This window comes from Emys orbicularis, chromosome 1, assembly GCF_028017835.1.
Source record: "Emys orbicularis isolate rEmyOrb1 chromosome 1, rEmyOrb1.hap1, whole genome shotgun sequence".
NCBI classification, from domain to species: Eukaryota; Metazoa; Chordata; order Testudines; family Emydidae; genus Emys; species Emys orbicularis.
Genome location: NC_088683.1, coordinates 194131530 through 194149428, shown reverse-complemented (window position 1 = coordinate 194149428; position 17899 = coordinate 194131530). Strand labels below are relative to the sequence as shown.

Below are 17899 nucleotides of genomic sequence, written 5' to 3'. Positions count from 1 at the left end.
TAGGTACAGTAGTATTTTTTAAAAGAAACAGAAATATGCACATGATGGGACAACAGAAAAAGGAGTCAAAAATGGTATGTTAGATTATTCAGTTCTTGCCCTTTAGCACCATATATTTAAATTTGAATTCAGTTGTTTAATACTGTTTGGTATTCTAATATATTGTATTAAACAAAAGCTTCATTTACTTTGATATAGAAATGAATGCACTGATAACACTGCTCTACAGCCAAAATGCTTCTGAAATAAATGTAGTCAAACTGTACTAATTCTGGGTCACTGAGAACGAAAATGATGCTTAAAATTGTTGATTGGCTCTAGTTTTCAAGATATTCTATTGGGTCAGTATATACGACCCTTGACTTGGGAATGGCGGAGGATGAGTGAGTTATAAAGGGAAGGGATCTCAATTTAAACCAGAAATGACTAAAATACATCTTTGACTGGATCTATGAATAAATCTAGGACTGGGTTTGGACAGTACTTGCTTTTTAGGCAAAACAATGAATGATGCAATCTGAAGCTGGTATTGCGTCATACATGATATGAATTGCATCCTGTTATTCCTAGAAGTCATGGATGATGCAATCATAACGAAGCTTACATCACTCTGCTGAACAAATTGCCCTATATCAGCTCTAGAAATCATACAGTGTCATGCTCTCTTATTTGTCAGTGTTTGATTTTGCAAAGGGACACATTTCTGTTTAGTCAAAGTGAGCAGAGATGCCTCGTACTTGTGTGAACAGTGCAGATAACTTCTGCTATGTTTGTGGTGAAGTAACTTTTGCATCACAAAAGCGCAGTATAACCACTATGGTTAAGAAAGCCTATCACCTTTATTTTGGCTGCAAAATTGGAGATCAGGACAAGAGGTGGGCCCCACACATATGCTGCAACACTTGTGCAACAAATCTTCGCCAGTGGTTGAACAGGAAAAGGAAATCTATGCCTTTTGCAGTGCCAATGATTTGGAGAGAGCCAACAGATCATACCAGCAATTGTTACTTCTGCATGGTGCCTCCAGTTGGGAAAGGTGTGTCAAAGAAGAAAAAGTGGACTGTGCATTATCCAAACATTCCATCATCTATACGCCCAGTACCCCACGGAGAAGGACTGCCGGTTCCCGATGCACCAGAATCATTCTCACTTGAGTCAGACGAGGAAGAGGAAGAGGATGAAACTTCTAGTCCTGAACCATCAATGTCACAAGACCCACATTTTCTCCCATCCTCCTCCTCTGAACCACACCTCGTAACACAAGGTGAACTGAATGACCTTGTCAGGGATTTGGAACTACCCAAGAGTAAGGCAGAGCTGTTGGGCTCCAGACTACAGCAGTGGAATCTCCTGGCAGGTGATGTTAGGGTTTCCATGTTCCGTGACCGTCAAAAGGATCTTGTCCCATTCTTCTTCATGGAAGGTGATCTTGTAGCCTGCAACAACATCGATGGTGTGATGGCAGCCCTCAACATCGTTCATGATCCAGATGAGTGGAGACTGTTCATTGATTCATCAAAGACGAGTCTTAAAGCTGTTTTACTGCATAATGGCAATGTTTTGCCATCAATTCCAGTTGGTCATGCAGTCCATATGAAGGAAACCTATGACAACATGAAACAACTTTTGAGGTGCATAAACTATGACCAACATCAGTGGCAGCTTTGTGGCGATTTGAAGGTTGTTGCTCTCTTGCTTGGTCTGCAGACTGGATACACAAAGTACTGCTGTTTTCTCTGCGAATGGGATAGTCGTGCAAGAGATTCCCACTACATCAAGAAAGATTGGCCACTCCGACAGTCATTGGAGCCTGGGAGGAAAAGTGTTCAGCATCCACCACTTGTTGAATCAAGGAAGATTTTGTTACCACCCTTACACATCTGATGAAGAACTTTGTCAAGGCCATTGACAAAACACAAGCAGCTTTCAAGTACCTCCGTGGAAATTTTCCAAGGTTAAGTGAAGCTAAGATAAAGAAAGGTGTCTTTGTTGGTCCTCAGATTCGTGAACTTCTTCGAGATGATGCATTTGACCATGCACTGCATGGCAAGGAAAAGACGGCATGGAAAGCGTTCCAGTTAATGGCAATAAATTTTCTCGGAAACAACAAGGCAGACAACTACAGGTTGTTGGTGGAAAACCTCCTCAAGGCATACAAAAGCCTTGGTTGCAATATGTCACTAAAGATACATTTTTTGCACTCTCATCTAGATTTTTTTCCACCGAACTGCGGAGCAGTGAGCGACGAGCATGGCGAGCGATTTCACCAGTACATTGCAACAATGGAGAAATGCTATCAGGGCAAATGGAGCCCATCAATGCTTGCAGACTATTGCTGGACAGTGACAAGAGATGGTCCATTTAATGAATACAAGAGACAAGCCAAGAAGCGCCGAGTAGACACTAAATAGGACTAAACTATGTACAGAATAGTTTTTTGCCTTTTGTTTCATAATAAATTTTATTTATATAACCCTTTTGCTGATTTTGAAAGTGTTACATAAACAGGACAGGTGAACTATTATCATGTAAAGCAACCATAAACACATGAAAAGACCTAGGTTTACAATTTATTATTAAAACTCTACTATCTACACAATATACATAGACATAAAATGTAAAAACTTAAATATCTTAGAAACAGTAGCCAATCCGTTGTTTTAATTGTCATATTTGAATTCAGCACATCAAAATACATAATAAATAGCACATTTTATCTCTGAAGCAGACAACTTCTCAAAAATTGTAGACCAGTGTAATTAGTCATACTTGCTGTGAACAGTTGCACTATATAACTGAACCACACAACCCTGAATTTGAAAAGCTTTCTATGAAACTGCTGCCAAAACCAATCCTGACTTCACTAGCAGTGAAAAGACAAATGTATCAAAGTACTAACAAATCTATTTAACCTTTTCCCCATAGCTTTGCAAACAAAAGTGCACCCATCACTGTGGCATCAGACTGCATTTAACATACCTTAAATTACAAGGATTAATATTTCCAAACTAAAGGCCTGATACAAAACCCACTGAGATAAATGGAAATCTTTCCAATTTTATCAATGAGCTTTGGACCAGGCCCCAAGTAATTATAAACAGTCATATAAAAGCTGCTGCTATTCAGAACTACTTTAACTTTAAATGTATTTTGAAATGTTTGCGAGTTTGCAAACCATACATGATTTTATGTATCCTAGGTGTTGTAACCCCTTGACAGGTTGTGGTAACCCTACTCGGTGTGAATAAGCATGGCAAAAATTGGCCTAATGGCAACAGTATATGCCTTTTGCTATAACTATCTGTCAAAGGAACAAACGCTATACATAGCCATCTATCACTGGGTAGCGTCTAGGGCCCAGTCTGCCTGTGACTGCTAGACAAAGTCCCTCTCTGGGGGTAATTGACAGTTGGCTGATTAGTAAACAAACAATTGGACCTGATAAAGGTTACCCAAGCTCAGCCAGAGTGGACTCCAAAGGGAGACAGGAGACGCCTGTGGAGGGGAACCCCCAAGGGAAGCCTGAGCCAGAGGGCTGAGCAGGGAGCCAAGAAGAGAGCTCTCTGGGGAACCTACCAACACAGGCAGCCTGTCAGAGAAGCTCCTGGAGAGGGGAGCCTCCTAGATGGAGGGTTGCAGCCACAAGACCTTCAAGAGGACCTGGTCTCAGCCAGGGGTCCCACAGGCCAGAATCTCGGCCTGGTAAGGATCACCTGCTGTGTCTGGAGAAGAGTCGCAGTGGCAGATCTCTCCAGATTCCAGAGGACATATTTCGGTATGGGTAAGAGACCTAACACTTGGGGCAGAGACTGGAACTAAGAGAATCCTGGAGGAAGAGCCTGGGTGGAGGTGAACACTGGACTCAGGTGTGGGACATGGACTAAGAATGACCTAGTATGACCAAATTGATCCTGTATTCACATCCTACACACTATCGTAATAATTTTTGCACAAAGTATGCCTATAAGTATCATTTTAAAACTCATAATTCATTGATCAATAATGTTGTGATGAAATGTGTGTGGCATCATTTTATGTAAAGTTATGACTTCCCCCCCGATGACATTGGTGGGGCATGTTCAAACTCACGTAGCAACAATTAGCCAAAATGGATCAAGCAGGTCTTAAATAAAGGGATGTGTTTACATGAAATTTACATATATACTATAAATAAAGTCAGGGGACAAAGGAGATCTGGATTTCAGTGAACAGGGGCAAGGGATAATTTGCTGGGGAAAATGTCTACTGAAATGGCCACATTCTGTTCTCATTAAAGTCAGTGGTACTGCATGGGTATAAATGAGAGCAGAATTTATGCTCATAAACTTTAATATTATGTTCTCTAGGATAAAAATTTTAAAGATTATTCTAATATTCTGATAAATATAAATAAATATTGGAAATTATCCAATCATCCAAATGACCTGAAAATGAGATTTCAGGGATCATCATAATCTAGGGGAATGTGGTATTGTAAACTGTGCATTTTATTCAGAGTGAATCGTTTTTGAAATTATGAGCTGAACTAGAGGTAAAATAGGCTGACAAGAGAACAAATAAACTAACTTTTCATTTAAAACCAAAGACATTACTCACGAACGGGTAAAGTCTGAAAGATCTCAATTTTGCTATACTCTCCTTGTCCTTTTCCATTTACAGCTGCAACCTTGATTTCATATGTTGTGTTCGGTTCCAGATTGCTAAGAACAACCGTTGCTAAAAGGAAAGGAAAGAAAAGAAAGCGATGAAACAAAAATTGACAAAATGATAGATTAAGATAACATTTCCAAGGCCATTTTGTAATTCATTTGCTTTGAAATTAGGAGTCTAATTTTACAATGTTTTATTTACAAAAGTGAAAAATATTCATCTGGTTCAATGCTAATAGTTTCAAATGGTTTTGTTACTACACAAATTTTGCTGCAATTAAATAAGTTATACCGTCTGCGGACATTAGTGTAGGAGTTACAGAAGTCAAGTGAAAATATAAAGAGCTTGGTAGTGCTTCACATTTCTATGAGATGGCGTGCCTGATTCCCCAGTAAGATTGGGGCACTTTTGGCCCACTCCATTGACAAACAGTTGCCCTGAACACCATTGGATGATGTCCCCACTGAAGGGATACTCAGGCTATGTCTACACTGGAATAAAAGACCCCGGCATGGCCATGGTTGGCCCACATCAGCTGACTCAGGCTTGTGCTGCAAAGCTAAAAATTGCTGTGTAGACACTTGGGCTGGATACTGGGCTCTAGGAGCTTCTGCCAGTGTGGTGTCCCAGAGCTTGGCCTCCAGCCTAAATGTCTACACAGCTATTTTACAGCCCTGCAACATAAGCCCTGTGCGTTAGCTGACCCATGCCAGCCGCAGGTGTTTAATTGCTGTGTAGACATACCCTCAGGTGGCGTGGGGCTGCTTCAGTGGTTATTCTGGCATCCTCACCCTCCAGGCCACCTGTATGGAAAATGCAGATCTGGAAAAGAGGTCATGGGCTCCCTTAAATCGAGTTGAAAACTGGATGCAATAGCGCCTTCCTTGGGGCCATTATCAGCTGCTGTAAATTGAGCGGGACAAGTAAGCAAGTGAATGACAAACACATGGAATGGGTTTAAATGGCAGGCTGCAAGTTTATTAATTATACCTTAGGGAGTGGTACTACCCTGCTCACCCCTAGCTCCAACATAACAGGGAGTTATTTGATTAAAGCTAGTTACAGGGCTTTGGGTGGACCCTCCTAGTCTATCCCATAGACTCAGCACAACTGTGAAACCTCTCACCACCACCCCACATAATGAGGAGGATGGAGAAACAGAAGCCACAAGGCGGGGGGGGGGGGGGGACTTCATTCTGCAAAGACTTCAGGCTCCTCCTCCCCACATGTGCAAGATCCAGCAATGAAATCCAAGGTCTCATTTATCTCTGAGATCTGGCCCATTTAGCCTGTACCCACACTGGACACTGGCTACAAGTTGCAACAAGTCAGTAGTCTTAACAACACTGTATGAACTTTGAATCTTATTGTTCCCAATCCAACTGTGCCTCCAGGAGACTGCAAGAAGGGCAAAACAACCCACCAAACCAAATGGCAATTTGGTCCTATGAGAAAAATTCCTTCCTGATTCCTAAAAATGGGTGATCAATCAGGCCACAGCATCACAAGCAGTACAGCCTCTAACCTACAACTGGGGAGAGGGGAGGGCAGGGAATGAACTGGAGAGTAAGAGGCTTTTGAAAAGCCTGAGATAATTTAAAGAGGCAAAGGGGGGAGGCACCTGGCAGCCAGTCACCTGACCCCATTCCCCCTTGCCCAGCCAATGGCTAAGCAAAGCACCAAAGCTGGGCGGGGGGATAGCACCTCCCTTCCTGTGATGCATGTGTTTTGGGCTTCCCTCATTGCCTGCTGTCCACACCAGGTCCTTCCCGACTAAGAGTATTAGGCCTGGTCTACACTACGAGTTTAGGTCGACTTTAGCCGCGTTAAATTGAATTAAGCCTGGACACGTTCACACGACGAAGCCCTTTCTTTCGACTTAAAGGGCCCTTTAAACCGGTTTCTTTACTCCACCTCCGACGAGGGGATTAGCGATAAAATCGGCCTTAGGGGGTCGGAATTGGGTTAGTGTGGACGGAATTCGACGTTATTGGCCTCCGGGAGCTATCCCACAGTGCTTCATTGTGACCGCTCTGGACAGCACTCTCAACTCAGATGCACTGGCCAGGTAGACAGGAAAAGCCCCACGAATGTTTGAATTTCATTTCCTGTTTGCTGAGCGTGGAGAGCACAGGTGACCACGCAGAGCTCATCAGCACAGGTAACCATGATGGAGTCCCAGGATCGCAAAAGAGCTCCAGCATGGACAGAACGGGAGGTACGGGATCTGCTCGCCATATGGGGAGATGAATCAGTGCTGGCCGAACTCTGAAGCAGTAAACGAAATGGCAAAATATTAGAAAAGGTCTCCAAGGCCATGAAGGACAGAGGCCATAACAGGGACGCACAGCAGTGCCGCGTGAAAATTAAGGAGCTAAGGCAAGCCTACCACAAAGCCAGAGAAGCAAACGGAAGGTCCGGGGGCTGAGCCGCAAACATGCTGCTTCTACGCGGAGCTGCATGCCATTCTAGGGGGTGCAGCCACCACTACCCCAACCGTGTGCTATGAGTCCCTCACTGGAGAAACACACAGGGAAGCGGGTTCGGGGTACGAGGAAGATGAGGATGAAGATAATGTAAATAGCTCACAGCAGCAAGGAAGCGGAGAAACCGGTTTCCCCAACAGCCAGGATATGTTTATCACCCTGGACCTGGAACCAGTAACCCCCGAACTCACCCAAGACCCTGTGGGCACACAGGGGACCTCTGGTGAGTGTACCTTTGTAAATATTACACATGGTTTAAAAGCAAGCGTGTTTAATGATTAATGATTAATTTGCCCTGGCAATCGCGGCCAGTACAGCTACTGGAAAAGTCTGTTAACGTGTATGGGGATGGAGCGGAAATCCTCCAGGGACATCTCCAGAAAGCTCTCCTTCATGTACTCTCAAAGCCTTTGCAAAAGGTTTCTGGGGAGGGCTGCCTTATCCCGTCCGCCATGGTAGGACACTTTACCACGCCAGGCCAGTAGCACGTAGTCTGGAATCATTGCATAACAAAGCATGGCAGCGTATGATCCCGGTGTTTGCTGGCATGCAGACAACATCCATTTTTTATCGCTCTTTGTTATCCTCAGGAGAGTGATATCATTCACGGTCACCTGGTTGAAATGGGGCAATTTTATTAAGGGGACATTCAGAGGTGCCCCTTCCTGCTCTGCTGAACAGAAATATTCCCCGCTGTTAGCCACGCGGTGGGGGGGAGGGGTGAAGTGATCATCCCAGAGAATTGGGTGTGTGGGGGAGGGGAATTAGTTGGGTTTGTGCTGCACGTTAACCCTGAAACCGCAGCCCCTCCTTTTACATTGCAATCCCATTTTAAATGGCCAACCCAACGGGTGCTTGGTATGGTTAATGAGAGCAGTATTGTTTGAAACCATCCCCACATGTTAAGAAGGTTAAAAAAGCCACAAGACTGTGTCTTACCATGGCTGCCTGCAAGCTGAAATCTGTGGCCTGGCACTGCGTGAGTGATCTCTCACACCAAACCGGCAGGCCCTCAATATAAGAGGAAAAATACGACCTTGTAACGCAAGCACATGTGCTGTGTGATGTGAACAGCAAAATTTAACGTGAAAGAGTGTACCCATTGTTCTCTAAAATGTATCTTTTTTAACCACCTCTCCCTTCTCCTCCACCAGCTGCAAACCTTTCTCCTTCACAGAGGCTAGTGAATATTCGAAAGCGGAAGCGAAGGACGCGTGATGAAATGTTTACAGAACTACAGACTGCCTCCCACGCTGACAGAGCACAGCAGAATGCATGGAGGCAGTCAATGACTGATTATAGAAAAGCCCAATATGAGCGAGAGGAGAGGTGGCATGCTGAATCGCGGGCTGAAGAGGAGAGGTGGCGTGCTGAATCGCGGGCTGAAGATGAGAGGTGGCGTCAGCTTGCACACAGAAGGAAAGAGTCGATGCTCCGGCTACTGGAGCATCAAACTGATATGCTCCAGCGTATGGTTGAGCTGCAGGAAAGGCAGCAGGAGCAGAGACCGCCGCTACAGCCCCTGTGTAACCAACAGCCCTCCTCCCCAAGTCCCATTGCCTCCTCACCCAGACGCCCAAGAACACGGTGGGGGGGCCTCCGGCCACCCAGTCACTCCACCCCAGATGATTTCCCGAGCAATAAGTGTTAAAGTTTTAAAGTTTTAAACTGCAGTGTGTCCTTTTCCTTCCCTCCTCCCCCACCCATCCCGGGCTACCTTTGCAATTATCCCCCTAGTTGTGTGATGAATTAATAAAGAATGCATGAATGTGAAGTAACAATGACTTTATTGCCTCTGCAAGTGGTGCTCGAAGGGGGGGAGGGTAGGGGAGGGTGGGGTGCTTGGTTTACAGGGAAGTAGAGTTAACTGGGTGGGGGGGGAGGGGCGGAGGGTTCATCAAGGAGAAACAAACAGAAGTTTCACACCGTAGCCTGGCCAGTCACAAAACTCGTTTTCAAAGCTTCTCTGATGCGCACCGCGCCCTGCTGTGCTCCTCTAACCGCCCTGGTGTCTGGCTGCGCGTAATCAGCGGCCAGGCGATTTGCCTCAACCTCCCACCCCACCATAAATGTCTCCCCCTTACTCCCACAGATATTGTGGAGCGCACAGCAAGCAGCAATAACAATGGGGATATTCTTTTCGCTAAGGTCTGAGCGAGTCAGTAAGCTGCGCCAGCGCGCTTTTAAACGCCCAAATGCACATTCCACCACCATTCGGCACTTGCTCAGCCTGTAGTTGAACAGGTCCTGACTCCTGTCCAGGCTGCCTGTGTACGGCTTCATGAGCCATGGCATTAAGGGGTAGGCTGGGTCCCCAAGGATCACGATAGGTATTTCAACATCCCCAACGGTTATTTTCTGGTCCGGGAAGAAAGTCCCTTCCTCCAGATTTCGAAACAGAACAGAGTGCCTGAAGACGCGAGCATCATGTACCCTTCCCGGCCATCCCACGTTGATGTTGGTGAAACGTCCCTTGTGATCCACCAGGGCTTGCAGCAGCATTGAGAAGTACCCCTTGCGGTTTATGTACTCGGTGGCTTGGTGCTCCGGTGCCAAGACAGGGATATGGGTTCCGTCTATCACCCCACCACAGTTTGGGAATCCCATTGCAGCAAAGCCATCCACTATGGCCTGCACGTTTCCCAGAGTCACTACCCTTGATATCACCAGTTCTCTCATTGCCCTGGCAACTTGGATCACAGCAGCCCCCACAGTAGATTTGCCCACTCCAAATTGATTCCCGACTGACCGGTAGCTGTCTGGCATTGCAAGCTTCCACAGGGCTATCGCCACTCGCTTCTCAACTGTGAGGGCTGCTCTCATCCTGGTATTCTGGCGCTTCAGGGCAGGGGAAAGCAAGTCACAAAGTTCCATGAAAGTGCCCTTACGCATGCGAAAGTTTCGCAGCCACTGGGAATCATCCCACACCTGCAGCACGATGCGGTCCCACCAGTCTGTGCTTGTTTCCCGGGCCCAGAATCGGCGTTCCACGGCATCAACCTGCCCCAGGAACACCATGATTTCCACATTGCTGGGGCCTGTGCCTTGTGAGAGGTCTAGGTCCATGTCCATTTCCTCATCACTCTCGTTGCCGCGCTGCAATCGCCTCCTCCTCGCCTGGTCCTGGTTTTGCTTTGGCATGTCCTGGCTCTGCATATACTCCAGGACAATGTGCGTGGTGTTCATAGTGCTCATAATTGCCGCGGTGATCTGAGTGGGCTCCATGATCCCAGTGCTAGCTATGGCGTCTGGTCTGAAAAAAGGCGCGAAACTAGTATCTGAAGGACCAGGGGAAGGAGGGAGGGATGGAGGGAGGGAGGGGCGAGTGACGACATGGCGTACAGGTACAGGGAATTAAAATCAAGAAAGGTGGCTTTGCATCAGGGAGAAACACAAACAACTGTCACACAGAATGGCCCCCCCCAGAGATTTAACTCAAAAGCCTGGGTTTAGCAGGCCGTTGATTTGACGGAGGGAGGGGGGAAGGAAATGAATACAGAACAAATCTATTTTTTACATCTTAAGACGACGGTGCAGCATGACTGATAGCCCTCGGCATTTTCTGGGTGCTTGGCAGCAAATACTGGGCGCTTGGCAGTTAGCCTTCAGGCCTATTGCACGATCTGCTGCTCAGGGAAGACTCAGCTAACGTGCGATGAGCCAACAGGGCGCGTGGCAGAAAATGGCATACTACGACTGATAACCATCATCATCAAGACAGTTCCATAGAACTGAGCATGTCTGCCCAGGTGCCCATGATTGACAGCCACTGCTGTACGACGAGGACGGTAACCAGTCGTAATAAACCATCTACTGCCAAAAGGCAAGGGGGCTGGTGCAATGCAGCCCCACGGCTGCCAGCCCCACAGCTGCCGGCACCCAGATCGCCAATGAAGGCTACCAGTCATGCTGCACCGTCTACCGCCAAAAGGCAGTTAGCTGCTGCTGCTGTGTAGCAATGCAGTCCCACGGCTGCCGGCACCCAGATGACATATGGTGACAGTGAGCTGAGCTGAGCGGGCTCCATGCTTGCCGTGGTATGTTGTCTGCACAGGTAACCCAGGTAAAAAGGCGCGAATCTATTGTCTGCCGTTGCTCTGACGGAGGGGGAGGGGCCTGACGACATGTACCCAGAACCCCCCGTGACACTGTTTTGCATCATTCGGGCATTGGAATCTCAACCCAGAATTCCAATGGGCGGCGGAGACTGCGGGAACTGTGGGATAGCTACCCATAGTGCAATGCTCCGGAAGTCGACGCTAGCCTCGGTACTGTGGACGCGGTCCGCCGACTAGAGCACTTAGAGCATTTTATGTGGGGACACACACAATCGGCTGTATACAACCGATTTCTATAAAACCGGCTTCTATTAATTCGATCTAATTTCGTAGTGTAGACATACCCTTAGAGAAGTTTTTCAGACATGTCTGCATCCATCACCAGCTCCCCCACAATGTGAGCTGAACCATGTGCTCCTCAGACAGAGCACAGTGTCCGCCCTTGCCCATTGTATGTAAATTATTCATTCGCCATGCTGTGGAAATTGCACAATGTTTTACTAACAAATCTATAAAGAGAGAAGATTCTTGTCAAAAGCAAAAGAAATTTTCTAAGTCCTAATATCAAGAATCTAAACGTTAACTGATCCCATCCGTAGATCCTTAAAGAGAGGTCTATGGAATGCCTACAAGCCAAGGCACTCAGGGACATCCTCAACAAATGATTCAGAAAAGAAGGTTGGCACCTTAACCTTAGAGACATAAATACATCACCTAATATCTTCAGCAAGCTGTTAAAGAGCACTTAAAAGAGCAAGAGTTGATTTCCCAAGATGCACATCAGTAAGTGCCATGTATTAGAAGGGGAAATCAAACCCTAGCCTGAGCATTCCATGAAAATCAAGCGTGGTTCTAGAACTGTAGCTGTATTTCAGGATGAAATTATAAGCACATGCTTAGAACAGTAAAAAAAGTTGCATAAAATGAACTATACTCCTAATAATACAAATATACAGACAAGGTACAACAAATGAGCAATATAATCTACAAAAGAGTTTGATTTCAGATTCTCTCTGGAAACACAGTACAGTATATTATGAAAAGACTTGGCATGATCGATGCAAATGTTCTTGACGTCACATATGCGCCTTGAGATCTGAACACAATGGGGATCCACAGAACATGATTTCCCTGCTCCTACATTGAAGGGGTACTCAGCTGCCTCTTCAATAAAGTTCCCTGTTCCCTCCCAGGCCCCTGGGTTCAGATCCACATGGGGAAAAAGGATGGAGATTGGATGTGCTGCAGGGGAAGCACATCAACCCTCACCTGCCCTGTAGAGCTAGGGCTGTATTCTCTTTACTGTGCAGCCACCTTCGAGGGGCAGCCGCAAGTCTTTGGTAGTGCGACTCCATTGGAGTCACTGTGCGAGGGAGCCTTTTTTTTTTTGTTGCAATGGTGAAGTATTTCAATGGTCGATTTAGTATCATTTTTTAAGTTTTATTTTTACAGAACACATATTGTTTCTGTTATTACTTTTGTTATTTTATTGACTCCATATTTATTATCCTGTCTATTTTGGATGCCTCTTGTTTTCTGTAGTAGATAGAAGCCCCATTACAAGTGGAGCTAAATGAGTGTAATGAGTTTTGGAAAACAGGAATTTACACATTTCACACTTTATTAGGAGCATATTATATGAATTAGTCATTGACACATGGTGATGATTTTTTCACAAACAAACCTGCAGAGTTATAATAATTAATGGAGATATCCTATCTCCTAGAACTGGAAGGGACCTTGAAAGGTCATCGAGTCCAGCCCCCTGCCTTCACTAGCAGGATCAAGTACTGATTTTGCCCCAGATCCCTAAGTGGCCCCCTCAAGGATTGAACTCACAACCCTGGGTTTAGCAGGCCAATGCTCAAATCCACTGAACTATCCCTCCCACCTTATGTCTAACAGCATTCCTTAGTTTTATCATTCTTTCATATTTAAAAAAAATGAACTATAAATTATTAGCAATTATCTATTGAAAAATAAAGTTACTTGATGATAATATTCATATTTTCAGAAGAGGTGAAATTTTACAATATATAGCATTCAACTATAGCAAGATGAAATGAAAAGAGTAGAATAAGCAGCAGCCCTGTTTGATGTGCCTTTGAGACACGACTGCTTTCCACATCTGAATAATGGCATTCAAAATAAACCTTCGGGCATACAAAAAATTAGTGGCACAGCAAATGCTTTTAAAATTTAAACAGCATCAAACTGTGGCTATGAGTCTTCCCTTCATAAAATCCTAATGTGTTAACAACCCCATAAAATCTAAGGGCCCAAGCCTGCAAACACTTATGCACATGATTGAGTCTATGGGACTACTTAAATGAGCAAAATTACTCATGTCTTCAGTGCTTAAAGGACCATGGCCTACATTTGAACCCCCTAGATATCACTGTGCATCAGATACCTTGATCTGAAAAACAGCTTTATGAAAACAATATGCTTGAAATCTGACAGCATAATCTGGCCCCAAGCATTGGCATCAATGGAAAGTTCTGCTTAAAAATCTGAGGGTATAATGTAGCCCTTGATTGTTTTATGATTTTTTTCTAAGAATACAAGGAAGAAATTAGGACAAACCATAATATTACGTAGAACCCCTTTCTTTCTTCAAGCAGAAAAAAAGCACTAGAGTAATAGCCAGGTGGTGGTAAGTACAGGAACTATCCAACTACTGAAGGGCAGAATGTCCAGGGCCTAATAGGATCTCAAAGATACGATGGACTTTTCATTGCCAGATAATGCAATTTATTGCATTGTAATGAAATGTTGGGGATGGGAGTGCATTATTAAATACAGTAATTATCAAAAATGTGTAATGTATGCACCCATTGCAGTGGAATCTGAGTAAAATAATGCCCAGTTCCTCTCTCTCCAACTTCAGATTGATATTGTTCTCTTCCTAAACAGGGTTTACAGTCTCCAACAGCCAGTCCTAAGTGACTGTGAATGACTCAGGATTTTTATCAATGGTCACCCGGGCAAACTTTCACAGGCATCACTGCAGTGATAAGGTTTACATTTGCAAAGCATCTCCACAAACTAAAATAAACCCAGAAGGTTTACTAATGTGTGCATCATTTACCATATACATGCATGATACTGTTGGCAACAGTATCATGTCCCGAGGAGCAGCAATAATTTAGGATCATCTTCTGCCACTCTTACTTACATTCTATTCTATTCTTTTGAAGGTTCTCATGTTGCCCACCTCCCTATAGCTTCTGAGCATTATCCAGAAGTGCACTAAGTGATGTGACTAGCATTTGTCATATATGACTCTCAAATAGTGTGATGCATTAAATAGTACCTTACTCTGCTCTGCAGGCCGACTCCTTCACTTTGCTGGGATTACTAACAGAGTAATTGCTCAACATGGGTAGGCCTTACTCATGTCAAGTCATACATGTTGAGCAATTACTCTGCTGGGGAAGAAAAGGTTCTCAGGTTTTGAAGGCATTATTGGACCTATAAATATGGTACAGACACCCTAAACTGCCCAGGCCTTGTTCTTCCCACTGGTAAGGAGCTAGCTATTGGTGTGCAAGTCATATGGTGCCAGACAATAGTTCTGAAGGATTAGAAAGGCCTTGTGTAAGAGGAGTGTGACCCAAAATTGTAGGAGAAAAGCTGCAAGGGACAGAACACTTAAAAGAAAGAGAGAAAGCAAGAAAGGAAAAGAAAAAAAAATCAGTCTCTGCATGTAAAAGTCAAACAGTATTTCAGCTGCAGTCCATAACTGTTTCAGCTTGAGAAGTCTCGTTCATTATCACAGGATTTTAACGGCTATCAAGCAGAATAGTGCATTTATATAAAGTGCAAAGATTGTTACTGCAAGGTTCGCAGTGAAACAAATGGTGTCATAAATCTAACCACATTTTTAAAAAGGATTTTCTGGTACCAAGAGTAGGTTGTTTATATTGCTTGGTTATCATAGTAGGATATGAGAATGGAATTATTTAGGTTTTATAGTCATATTAAATTGACTCCCCCCCAACAAGACTGCATAGCATCATGACTCCCTTGTGATTGCCACGGACAACATAAATCATCACCCAACAAAGGAAAGCTAGGGTACAAATAATACAGTTATAGTACATTTAATCCCACAGTAGATACTTTTATGAGGACAGTTAATAGAAATATTGTATACATTAATACACTGAGAAGATTGTGGAGTTAGCTGTTGCACAGAACAGATTTCTTCTTGTCTCTGTTTCTAATTCACCGAAGAAGTAAATATCATAAAAAATCCTAGATAAAGGTTGAATAACTGCTATGTGAAATTAATCTTCTGTTTTGATAACTTCCAGAAGCAAGTGGAACCTATCACTAGCTACAAAACCAGAGTCAGTCCATGCTCTCAGATGCATATCTTGGAAAGTGGGAGCACTGCAGAATTTCTATTAAATGGGAGACATTTCTGTCACAACGAGGATGGTTGATACTAGGACACATCATCTCTCCTATCTCCAGGTATGCTTCTCCATTATGTTGCACCTTATAGTGAGCAAGCATAAGAAAACTACCACCAGTGCCAGTACGTGGAAAGTTCTCATTTAGTAGTGTTTTACAGCCTGTTTGCCCTCACCTGGTAAGTGACTACACATGGTGCAAGGCAATAGGGAAACAGGACCGCTGACTTCTGACACAATTGCTTTTCTCAAGCTCCACAATGATGGGGCAGGAGGAAGGGAAGGCTTCCCTCCGCTGCATCATCTCCCTTGAAACCTGTGTGGCCTCCTTTTTGTAAGATTATGCTGACTCACATAATCGTAAACTGGTTCTATGCTGTGAAACCCCCTGAGGGTGAGAGATCTAGGGAAGCAATTGGAGAAGAAAAGGAAGCAAACTTTGCCAGCATTAAGAATGGGTCTGGGGGGATAGTGTTGAAGTACTGGCAGTCTGTAAAAATGTCCCTGCCTTCTCTGGAAGTCAAGAGATTTGAGGAATTTCTCTGCAATCCTTGGATATTATGGGTTTGGAAAATTATGTCCCCTGTCTGATCTATGTGTGTATATGAGAGAGAAAGGCTCAAACCCCCTCTCTCTACCACTGATCCACAGAAGTTCTAACAAATTAGCCCTCAGAAGTTTGATCTTCCGATCTAGGCCACAGACGTTTTGTGAAACAGAGAGAGGGGATGTATTCTGAATGGAAATAAATTAGAAAGAAAAGAAATTTAGGGATTTTGCTTCATAGTAGGAATTGTGTTGATTCATATTCAGAAACAGTCTCATTGTCCCAATTCCAGATGTCTGTCTTGCCCAAATAACAACTAATTTCATAAATGATGATTCAAGCATCTGGCTGTAAATGTCAGAATTTGACTAAGACTATGTGATGCACTTTAATAATGAAAATATTTCAAGCTGCATACTAGATTGGTAGAAAAAACAAAACTAAGGGTCCAATCCTTATCCTATTGAAATCAATGGCACAACTCCCATTCACTTTTATGGAAACGGGTTTGGACCGTATGTTGTGTCTGTTTAATAAAAATTCAAAACTAAATGCAGATCTTCTAAAAATCAGTGAGATAATGGCTCTGTCAGAAAGTTGCACCAGTCTGTAGACTATAATATAAAATTATTACAGTGTTGAAATAAAAAAAGTGACAGCTTAATTACCTGTGAATCAAATATGCTGTTAAATGGATCATTTCATTTTAAAATATAATTTTCTGTAACTGATTAAAAAACTATACTTGGCAAAAGCATATTAAATGTTTTGTACACAGTCACCAAAACACAATTACCCGTAAATATTTTCTTCCTCCACATATTTAATTTTCATTTTTATTAGGTAATTTAAGGATTCCAAGATGTCAGGTACACAAAATGAATCTAAAGAAACTGCAGGAACCTCATGCCTGAAGATACCTCAGGGATCATCTTTGATACATCTTTTCATTGAATTAAATCTAATAAGAAATGCTAATAATACACAGGTGAAACAATTACTGTTATAAAATTTGAAGTGCCAGAAATTAAAGAACAATGTTAGGCCCTGATCCAAAACAAAAAAGTAAGGGTAAATCTTTACATTGACTTTGACGGGCACTGGAACAAACTCAATGTACACAATAGCTAATAATGTTTAATGAACACAAGTGGCTGGTTCTATAAATGCTGTAGTCTAACTTGTATTTAAACTACAGTAATATGCTTAATTTAGAGAGGGCCCAATCTTTATTTAAAAATCACAACACTGAATTCCTGAGACAGTAGATTTTTACTCAATTCTAGCATTTATCTGTTTTCTCTATATACCATTCAAGGACACCCCCCATATATTGAGAAGCAAACACATGCAGTAGCCCAGATGTCAATCCAGAATTATCAGGACTTCATAATGGAATTGAAAACAGGGGTTCATTCCACCCTTGCCAACTTTCATGCAGTAAATAAGCACCCCGACTTTCAAAATAAACCAAAAATCAAGCTAATCCCATTTTAAAACAAGGCCAAAACAAGCCAATCCCTAAGAGCCCCAACACTCTATGTGACTAGATCCCCCCGGTGTGCAGTCTAGGACTGTGGTGAGCCTGCTGTGCACCCCTGACTCTCTCCCCCCCTTACCCCTGCTTGTCCCCCCTTGCCGGGAGCCAATCAAAAAAAAAAAAAAAGAAGCAACAAGCTGCAAGCCAAACAAGCTACAAGCCAAAAACTAGCCAACAAGCAACTCACAACCCAAATT

The 17899-nt window shown here is 43.7% G+C and overlaps 1 protein-coding gene across 1 annotated transcript in view; it reads right to left on the bottom strand.

Moving 5' to 3' along the window:
- NCAM2 (neural cell adhesion molecule 2) overlaps positions 1 to 17899 on the bottom strand; it is a 272786-nt gene that overhangs the window by 86067 nt on the left and 168820 nt on the right. Inside the window, exon 13 of the mRNA XM_065401487.1 lies at positions 4597 to 4716. Coding sequence (XP_065257559.1) covers positions 4597 to 4716 — 120 coding nt within the window. The remainder of the gene's footprint in view (positions 1 to 4596; positions 4717 to 17899) is intronic.